This window comes from Erpetoichthys calabaricus, chromosome 5 (genome assembly GCF_900747795.2).
Source record: "Erpetoichthys calabaricus chromosome 5, fErpCal1.3, whole genome shotgun sequence".
NCBI classification, from domain to species: domain Eukaryota; kingdom Metazoa; phylum Chordata; class Cladistia; order Polypteriformes; family Polypteridae; genus Erpetoichthys; species Erpetoichthys calabaricus.
The window spans coordinates 10,962,646-10,973,917 of NC_041398.2; the positions used below are offsets into that span (position 1 = coordinate 10,962,646).

Genomic DNA, 11,272 nt, shown 5'->3' on the forward strand with positions numbered 1-11,272 from the left:
ATGCTAAGAGGTTGCACTTGAATAATAATAATAATAATAATAATAATAATAATAATAATAATAATAATAATAATAATAATTCTTTATATTTTTATATTTCTTTTCTCACTACTCAAAGCTCTTCTACACAGTGAGTGGGGAGCCACTTCAACCACCACTAATGTGCAGCATCCACCTGATGATGTGATGGCAGACATTTTTGTGCCAGTATGCTCACCACACATGAGCTATTAGATGATGAAGTGGTGAGAGAAACAGTCAGCTAATGAGAGACAGGGGACGATTATGGGGGCACAATGACAAGGCCTTGGAGGGCAATTTAGCAAAGACATCTTCATGGAGGACACACAGGGATCTTTAATAACCACAGAGAGTCAGGACTTCAGTTTTACTTCTCATCTGAAGGACAACACCATTTATACAGCACAGTGTCATCGTCACTGCACTGGGATCCACATTCAGACCACCGGATAAGCCCCCAACTGGCCTCACCAACACCTCTTCCAGCAGACACCCAAGCTTTTCCTAGATGGTCTCCAATCCAAGTACTGGCCAGGCCTGAATATGCTTAGGTTGAGGTAGATGACCTGATCTGAAGTGCATGTGGTGTGTCTGCTGGCTACAGAAGAGCCAGGGCGGCAGAAGTAAGACCCCCTTGGTTGTTAACTGGCATAAAACCAAATGTTATACGAGACTTCATGTGTCTCAGAGACATCTGTACATTTGTTAGTCCTGGTGACAGCGAGTCCCAGTGTGGGGCACAGAGAAGTGACAGGCTGGAGGGGTCACTCTTATGTACTTAAGTGGATTGAGTCTGAGGTGGGCTATGACAGAGGGACTGGCATCAGGGCATCACTTATACCCAATTATGTGACTCGGATCTGTGAGTGTTAATCGTAGGGTGCAGGAGTAGACGAGCCTGTTCAACAGACTTGATTAAGTCTCACAAATCCTGAGATAAAACGACTTGAATAACCAAGAAAATCTAAAAAACTGTGAAGGAGCCGAGAGCGGAGAGCGCCTGCTGTGTGTTACGTGTGTGTGTGTGTGTGTGTGTGTGTGTGTGTGTGTGTGTGTGTGAGTCTGTCTGTCTGTCTGTCTGTCTGTCTGTCTGTCTGTCTGTTTTGAGTTTTTAAAATGTTTTCATATTTCTACTGTCCTTACATTTATTAAAGTATCATATTATTCTGTTTCTTAAACTGAGTGGGCTTCAGTTGGAGTCTTTACTGAATAATCTGATAAATTCTTGGCATGGACAAAAAAAAAATATTTATTATTGATGAGGAGGAGATGATAACTTATTATGGGATGAATAATTTGTTTAATAAAGAGGACTAATGTGGACATCAGTGTGTAATAAATTAATAAGAAATGCTGACATGAATGAAACTTTAGCAGACCCCCTGTGACAGGTCATCTCTTCTCTCACTTGGTGGTCTTCACTCTCTGAGCTCCTTTCTCACATTAACAACAACAACATTTATTTATATAGCACATATTCATACAAAAAGTAGCTCAAAATGCTTTACATAATGAAGAAAAGAAAAATAAAAGACAAAATAAGAAATTAAAATAAGGCAACATTAGTTAACATAGAAAAGGAGTAAAGACCGATGGCCAGGGTGGACAGAAAAAACAAAAAAAAACTCCAGAAAGCTGGTAATTAATTAACTGTTCACCCTCAGTGTCTCCTCAGATGTTCTCTCTGTGAGCGCTCAGCTTTCTCTTCAAATCTCCTCCTCCTCCTCCTCACTGAGCTCAGACAAACTTTAACTTTCTTTTCTTCACAAGTCACTTCCTTGTTCCTCTGACTGATTCTCTTTGCCTGCCTCTCCTCAGACTGACGATGGCTGAAGCCCCGCTGTTTATATCACAGGACGAGTTCACCTGCTCGGTGTGTCTGGACACCCTGACTGACCCCGTCAACATCCCCTGTGGACATAATTTCTGTCTGAAGTGCCTCACGGACTACTGGGATCAGAGCCAAGAGTGCAGCTGTCCTCAGTGCAGACACACCTTCATGCTGAGGCCTGAACTGCGAAGAAATAATCTTCTGAATGAATTTATTAAGAAATTAAAGAAGACGACTCTCAGTTCTCCTCCTCCTCAGAATTATGCCAGCCCTGGAGACGTGGAGTGTGACTTCTGTACTGGTAAGAAGTTCAGAGCGGTGAAGTCCTGTCTCACCTGCATGGCCTCCTACTGTCAGACTCACCTGCAGCCTCACTATGAAGGAAACGCCCTGAAGTACCACAAGCTGGTTGATCCTGATAGAAATCTGAAGGAGAAACTCTGTGAGAAACATCAGAAAAGTCTGGAGATATTCTGTAAAACTGATGATTCCTGTATCTGCATGATGTGTGTGGTGACTGAACACAATGGGCATAAAATGGTCGATCTGGAGACGGAAAGAGAAGAAAAGCAGGTGAGTGATGTTGAGTGTTTAATGGAAACTGTCTGAATAACTTTGAGTTAAGGAATTTGTACATTTAATGTGACAGAGAAATCTCTTCATCTCCAGTAAAACTCGATTATCTGTCACTTGATTAACTGTCAGGACTAAATAACAAAAACCCAACCTTGTGCATGCCAGCGTCTCCTGATTACTACTGCGAGTTCTGCACATTGGAACAACAGAAATCCCAGTGTCCGTTACGTACCTTCAGCTTTAATGGCGGTTTGTAGCTTTTCTCTTTTGTTATAATTAAACTAAACTACTATACATTGTTATGGCCTATCAACATATGTGTGTGGTGTTTGAACTTATTAAATTTTTACGAAACAGCAACAGCTCTTCAAGTGTTGCTTCAATGACGGAGTAGGAAGGCCAACAGTGAACGATAGAAAGCGGGATGGTGACATAATTGAAAAATGTGTTAAAATGGAAACCAGTGACGGCAACGTTATTCTGTATTAATGTTAATGGTCGTCTGCATTGTCATTTTCTTTATATATTCTGTTATATCAGGTTGTGTTAATATATTGTGGTGTGCAGGCAGCTTGTGATGCTCTGTATGGGGGCAGAAAGGACAGAAAGCTGTAAGTGATGGGACTGGCTGAGGGGCTTCTGTTCTGTGAGGGGCGGACAGGAGAAGTGAGGAGAGAAGTGAAGGTGTGGAGCAGGGAGTCAGGAGACAATAAGCAGGAGTGTTTGTGTATCAAAAAGACACAACGAGAGTGGCAGGAGATCAACTGATCGGTAGGGAAAGCTTTCTGTGATTGTTTAGGAGGTGAGCTCTGTAACCAAATAACGGAGTGTAAGACAGGACACCGCTTGTGAGGGAACGAAGACTCCACGTGAAACATAGAAAACTCCAGGACCTCTGAGTTGTATTTGCTTATTACGCTGGTCATTACAATATTATATAAATTAATTCATTTTGCTAATGTACATTTTTATGACTGTTTGCTAAACTAATCTACTGTATGTCATTTTTAAAGTAGATGCTCTGTTATCCGTCTTTTCTCTTATCCGTCACAGCCTCGGTCCTGACCCCTGACTGATAATCGAGGTTTTACTGGACCTTATAAACCTGATGACATTCGGACCCTTCTGAGGTGTTCTTAACAAGATGATGTTACAGTTGGCTGATGTCAGCGTAGTAAGTGAGCACACAATGTCATCCTAAACGTAATTCAGTAGAAGGTCTGACACATCGATAGACACACTCTGTACTGCTGACACTTACACGCTGAGTGTGCTTGGCTGCTTGTCTGCCTTTGTGGTGTTTGTCTATTTTTTTTTTTTTTATATTTTATTTATTAATTTTTATTGTAATCATTCCACACAAATAGATCAATTTATAAACTAACAAAATTGAAGACATATCAAACCCCACCCCTGAGAAGGAGAGCTAAGCCAAAGGAGAATTGCTTAGGGCTTTTTAATAAGGCAACAATAAATAAAAGAAAGGCAGAAATAAATATATAGGTAAATATAAAATAGAGAAGTAAATTAAATGCAGCTATAGTTATTTCTCTTATTCTAAAATAATATTGATTAGATCCTGCCAGGTTTTGAAAAAAATTTGTACAGATCCTCTAACTGAGAATTTGATTTTTTCCAATTACAAATAATATAAAACATCGGTTTCCCACTGACTTATCAGAGGAGAATTAGGATTCTTCCAATTTAACAGAATAAGTCTGCGTGTCACAAGTGTAGTGACTGCAATCACCGTTTGCTTGTCCTTCTCCACTTCAAGTTCGTCTGGTAGAACACCGAACACAGCTGTTAATGGGTTAGAAGGGATTGTGACCCCAAGGCTGTCTGAAAGGAACTTAAAAAGTTTGGTCCAAAATGATGTTAGTTTGGTGCAGGCCCAGAACATGTGACCCAGTGAGGCAGGACCTTGGTTGCAGCGTTCGCAGGTTGGTTCCTGCCCTGGAAACATTTTGGACAGTTTTAAGCGAGACAGATGAGCTCGATATATAATTTTTAGTTGAATATTTCTATGCTTTGCGCATATGGAGCTCGAGTGAATTCTCTGCTTTGCTACCATTCACTCCTTTTCTGATATCCTCTTGGATCTTTGAAAGGTAGGGACTCTAATAAGATTTTATATAATGCAGAAATGGTGTTTAATTCCTCGAAATTGAGCAGTATTTTTTCCAGCATTGTGGATGGTACGAGGTGTGGAAAATCGGGCAGTTTCTGTTTAACAAAATTTCTAATTTGAAGATAGTGAAAGAAATGTGTAGCTGGGAGATTGAATTTGGAACGTAATTGTTCAAAAGATGTAAATATGTTGTCTATATAAAGATCTCTGAGCATTTTGATCCCAAATCTTTTCTATGTATTAAAAACTGGATATACTTGAGAAGGTTGAAAGAGGTGGTTCTCTTGCAGAGGTGCCACTGATAAAAGATTTTCCATCTTAAAATGCTTTCTAAGTTAGTTCCATATTCTGCGTGAGTAAAGCATAATTGGGTTATTAGAATATTTGTGATAACTTTCATTTATTGGAGAGCAGAGCAGGGAGTATAAAGAAGTACTACAGGATTTTACTTCTATTGCGGACCAAGCCTGTGTGTTTTCATTTATTTGTTTCCAGGTTTTTATGGTTTGTATGTTTGCTGCCCAGTAATAAAATTGAAAATTAGGTAAAGACATGCCACCTTCTGCCTGAGGTCTTTGTAGGGTCGCTCCTCAGATACATGGGTGTTTTGAGTTCCAAATGAATGAGGTTATTGTTGAATCTAACTGTTTAAAAAACAATTTATTGATATACATTGGAATGTTTTGAAATAAAAAGAGAAGTTTAGGAAGGATATTCATCTTAACAATGTTAATTCTTCCGACTAGAGTGAGATGAAGGGTTGACCATCTATCTAAGTCTTGCTTAATTTTTTCCATACAGACGGTAAAATTTTGTTGATAAAGAGCTTTATGTTTAATTGTGATATTTACCCCTAGGTTTTTAAACTGATCTGCTATGGTAAAAGGTAGGGTGTCCAATCTAATATTATATGCTTGTGAATTCACTGGAAAGAGTATACTTTTATTCAGATTAATTTTAAGACCAGATATCTTTTGAAATTCTGTTAGTGCTGTTAAAACAGCGGGGACAGTGTTTTCTGGGTCTGATATATATAAAACCATATCATCTGCATATAGAGAAATTTTCTGTTCCAGTCCTTCTCTGACATTCCCCTTTATCTGATAAGAATTTTGGCAGTGAACCGCCAGTGGTTCAATGGCGATTGCAAACAGCAGTGGCGATAAGGGACATCCTTGTCTGGTACCACGTTCTAGTTTAAAGTAGTCAGAGCAAATGTTATTAATACAAACTGAAGCTTCTGGACTGGTATACAGTAGTTTGATCCATGCACAAATATTCGGGCTAAACCCAAATTTCTCCAATGCAGTGAAAAGGTAGTTCCATTAAATGATATCAAATGCTTTTTCTGCGTCTAATGATAGTAATATCTCTGGGGTGTTTGATTTTGCTGGTGAATATATAACACTAGCAAAATACCCGCGCTTCGAAGCGGCGAAGTACTGCTTTAAAATTTTAAATAATAAAGTGAGGGAAAATGTACCAATAATTATTTGTTAAGGATCTCTTTGTATACCACGTTGTCAGTTCACCCCTCCGGTTGTAATATTACCAAGGCGGAGTGGTGGCTCTGAGGCTAAGGATCTGTGCTGGTATCCCGAAGGTTGCTGGTTCGAATCCCTGTCACTGCCAAAAGAGATCCTGCTCTGCTGGGCCGTTGAGCAAAGCCCTGAACCTAAAATTTCTCCAGGGGCGCTGTACAATGGCTGACCCTGCGCTCTGAACCCAACAGGTATGCGAAAACTACCAAATTCCTAATAAAAGAAATTGTATAAGGTGAAATAAAGAACAAAAAAAAAAAAAAAGCTGTGCTCTGAGCTTACTTTTGAGCATATAACGTATAGTTGGCCATGTGAAAAGCAATCTTGCCTCAAATCAATGCCAACCTTTTGTAGGGTCTGTCCCTGAGACTTATTAATTGTCATTGCGAAGCATTACTGGAAATTGGAGGTGTTTGAATTGAAATGGGAGATTAGAGGGTATAACGGGGATGTGAGGAATAAAAACTCTCTCCCCTGAGCCACGGCCAGTAAAAATAGTCGCCTCAATTAGGTTCTTTTGCAGACATGTGACATGACGTCTTGTACCATTACAATGTTTCGGTGGCTGTAAGTTTCTCAGTAACAACATTGGTGCCTCAACCTTCAAAATTAGATTATGCTCAGGAGTGCCTGGAGGATTCAGAGTGTGGACCGAGCTGCAGGCTATGGACGTACATATGTACGTAAGTAGGATTCAGTTAGCGTTGGGAACCTGCGTACCAAATTTCTTGAAAATGGGCCCATTAAGTAAGAAAGACCGTTGTAAAGTTCAATATGGCGGCCAACAGTGGTGTCATACCACCGAAATAAGTACGTACATCGGTTTAGGTTAGCGCAGGGAAGCCTCCAACCAAATTTCGTGAAGATAGGGCCATAAATAAGAAAGTTTAACATGGCGGACGTTGTTGACCGTTATGACCGTAACGTGTACAATTTCGAAATTAAACCTGCTTAACTTTTGTAATTAAGCCCTCATTCTGGGCTCATCAGGTGTACACACTCCACTGCACACCCTCTCGGGAATCGAACACGTGTCGTGTACTCTTTGCATTTATTTGACAGTAAACTATTTCAACCATTCTATGATCTGCTCCTCACAAACTGAGGGCACCGTAGCGGATGTTAGCAGATTGCTGGCCAACCACAAGCGTTACCTGGTAGGTAACTACCCATACAATCAGATTGTGACACAGACTACGAATGCCATGAATATATATATATATATATATATATATATATATATATATATATATATATATATATATATATATATATATGTAGCTGTACCAGGCCACGCGTTGCTGTGGCTCAGTCTGGTTAAACGGAAAAGAAAGAAAAGAGAAAGCGCACGTTTCTAATATGTTTAATTTCACAATGCTTGTGGGTATACAATATTTTTTGTTCTTCCATTGTCTGTGCAGAATGTTAGACTGAATAATATTGTTACGTTCGTAGACGTCTTTGTTTTTGGCCGCAAGAATAGCTCGTTCACTCAGCCAATTGTGATTCTTATATTGGTTTGAATATTGGGAAATACTTTTTCAACCAATACTTGTTTTGACGTCACTAAATTGCAGAAGTTATCAGGCAATGAAATTCGTCCTGAGTTCAGATCAACTGGCACCTTTCCGTTCCCAATTTCCAGATTTCTCCAACCCCGTTATTGACAGTTTGCATTATTTGATCGTAAATGCCTTTTTGCTGAAGCGTTAGTTTAGGAATATTTGATTGCACATACGACAAAAGATCACCCATGTTGTAATTTTCTTCACGACGCAATTCTACATCGAACGAAGCAGCAGCAGATCGATTCGGTGATGGCATTCCCAATTGATTGAGAACTTTGTTCGCGATTTCTAAGTACAAATCTTCAATCATTATCACCGCTTAGTTGTAGATTTCTGCTGTGAAATCCATGTTTATATTTGAATTTTACTTGCGTATTCGATGGAAAATATCTTCAGCCGTGTGCGATTTATATTTCTCCCATAACTGTGTTGGAGATGAAGGAGAGCTGGCGGTCAATATGATTGCAAACAATGCACGAATTTGATTTGGATGTGACTTGTTGCACGCGTCATTAATGTATACATCCCAGTGTCGGTCGTTCTCCAATAAATTCAGAGCTTGACATGTACTTCGGAAAGTGACATGTGTAACGCCGTTGACAATTCGCAATTGCTGGAAAGACGTTGGACCACCGGGCACATTTACCAACAGCATGTGAACAAAGAAGCATTCATCTTGATTGGGATGCATGGTGTACAGTCTGCCTATCGTAGTTTCTTTGAATATGCCAGGTTGTCTGTTGACTCGCTCTCCTCGTTTGCGTTGTTCAAATGATTTTCTCCTCGCATTCCATGTGTAATACGTAGGCACTTCCGAATACAGCAGTGTTTTCTCAAACACGTCATTTTGACATAACGTAAAGAAAGCAGTTAACGTTGTAGCCGGTGGATTCATGGCTAATTGTTGCACATTTGCAGCTGTGAAATAAACGCGTTGTCCATTTTCTAGATGCAGTGTTAAGTGAACAACATCTGGACTTCGTTCATGTATGGGAAATGAAAGAATTCGCCATACAGCTTCATTGCTGCTTATGTATCTTCCAGCCTAATACTGTGTGATTTCATCGATATGTATGACCGCATTCCTATCACTTCTTTCTGGTTGCACGTCAAAAACTGCCATGTCGCTGCTTTTATTCACGTACTTACAAATGTATTTGATCAAAACATTGAAATAGAATCGTAAAATATTTAATATGGCGTGTGTTGCGTTTACGTCCAACAGATGGCGCTGTGTTTTCAAAAAAAGCATGTTTTTACCTGTCACAGGAGTGCCATCTTTATAATATGTATATAAAAACACGCGCATATTCGAGTGCAACGCTGTGTCAAAATTTCAAAGCCATCGGTGAAGAACTTTCGGAGATTTAAGGTTTTGAACAAACGAACATTTACATTTTTATTTATATAGATGTACCAGAATCTGTATGATTTAATTGTTGCTGTGCGTCTTTTAAACTATGGGAGGTTTGTAAGGAAACGAAGCTGCTCTTCAGTGAGGTTGAATTTTTTTTATCAGCGTTTAAACTGTCATAGACATGAATTACTGCACCATCATAATAGGTACACACCCAGTGAGTCACTCGTTCAGTAGCTGCAGAAGGTAATATTTGAATATGTTTTGCATTTTGTGGAATGGGCATTATAGGTATGTCAGGAGTCCGCATTCACAAAACCTCTTGAGGTTGGAAAATCGTATGTGCAGCTAAAATTTCGTTGAATTTGCTCATGTGATCTGTTGATAAATAATCATTATTTACCAACTCATTCATTGCAAAATCTGACAGTGGTAAGATCACTCCTTCAATAACACTAAACACAAACACTAAGTAGACACTAACACTAAAAAACGGCAACACCGCCGGGAAGAACACTAAGTGAGATAAAGTAAAAGATTACTAAACTTCTTTATTATAACTGCTTTATTATAGCAGGTGAGGGGACGCTGGCGCACGCTTGTTGTTGCCGCTCCTCCCTGTTAACAACACATTTAGCAAAATTCGCCTTAATTCTGCACTTTCTTACGCTTGTTTTATTTCGTTTATTGTACGTATAGTTCGTGGATTCAGCTGACTCGAATTGCATGGATTTTGCTTAATATTTACAGATTTTATGGACTCCACTTTACTGGGAACAGCTGAGTCTGTGGATCACGGGACGAGACCTACGAAAATTTCTTTGTACCTGGCGATCTAGCACCTCGGGATGATCTGTCTCCGTGATTATATTCGCTATGCTGATCTGCTCCAATTTCATCTCACAGTACCCTACGACCAGGAACTGATCTGATGTTCATATTAACCTGGCTTATGGCTTATGGCTCCGGGGCGATCACGCCTGAAATTACCAAGCGTTACTGTTTATAGCTGTGTATTGGAACATCCAAATCCTGCTTCCTCCTCCTGCTGCTTGCTATCACCGCTCACCTACGCTACCACACCCGCCTGTCCTACCGACTGCGTTGTGCTGTGCTGCTTCTACACTGCTATCAGCTAAGTATCACTCACTATTTTAGCGCTTTGAGTACTGAGAAAAGCGCTATTTAAATGTAATGAATTATTATTATTTATTATTAAACACTAAAGTACAAAAACGAAGTAGAAAGTAACACTAAACCGCAACACCGCCGGGAACACCGGCACACCGCATCTACTAAACACTAAGAAACACTAAAGGAAAAAATACTATTCAGTAAGTAACGCTCTACTATACAGTAAATCAGTAAAGGAGAAAGGACTAACCACGTCAGCTGCGGAGCTCAGCTCGGAGCGACATGAAGTGAATGAAATGAGGTGAATGGGAGGGGAGATGATCACGTGACTCCAACACCCGCCTTAACTCTCCGTCCCGCCACAAACATACAAACACAGCCACACGGATCACAACTCTCCTTTATATGTATAGAAGATTAAATAAGCGTCAGAGATTGGAAGATAGATGTCGACCTTTAATAAATCCAGTTTGATCCTGTTATATTACCGAGGGCAGCACTTTCTCCATCCTTCTAGCTAGAATTTTTGAGAGTATCGTAACATCATTATTGGTCTGTATGATGCACATTGTAACAAGTCCTTATTTTGTTTAGGAAAGACGGTGGTTAATGCTTGACAAAATGTTTGAGGTAGCATTTGGTTGAAAGCTTATTAGCTTTTTCTCCGTGTTCATAGTAATGATGTCTTTACTTATAAATAAGTTGTTCATTTTCATTAGTTGTTAAGATGTTAAGTTCTGTATGCAGGGCCTGCCATTTCCTTTGGAGAGCTTCACTTGGACGCCTGGCTTGTTCTTCATCTATTCTAGTAATTTCGCTTCTTAGCTCTGACACTTTCTTGGTTTCTAATTTATTTCTGTGGGAAAGAAATGAAATAATCTGTCCTCTTAAGAAGGCCTTTAGAGTTTCCCAGAGTGTTCCAGCAGAAACCTCTGTGGGCGTGTTTGTCTCTAGGAAGAAGCTGATTTGTTTGGATATAAATTCTGTGCAGTTCTCATCTGGCAATAGAAGAGGGTTAAGGCACCATCTGTGAGGTGAGTGTGAGGGGCTTAATGATTTTAGCTCCAAGACTAGAGGGGCATGGTCGGAGATAACAATTGTGTCGTATTTGCA

The 11,272-nt window shown here is 39.8% G+C and overlaps 1 protein-coding gene across 1 annotated transcript; it reads left to right on the plus strand.

Moving 5' to 3' along the window:
• Positions 1-1,820: 1,820 nt before the first annotated feature.
• On the plus strand, positions 1,821-2,461 carry LOC127527814 (E3 ubiquitin/ISG15 ligase TRIM25-like). Its single transcript, XM_051927699.1, has one exon. The coding sequence runs from the start codon at positions 1,847-1,849 to the stop codon at positions 2,459-2,461; it is 615 nt and encodes a 204-aa protein (XP_051783659.1). The 5' UTR covers positions 1,821-1,846.
• Positions 2,462-11,272: the final 8,811 nt, after the last annotated feature.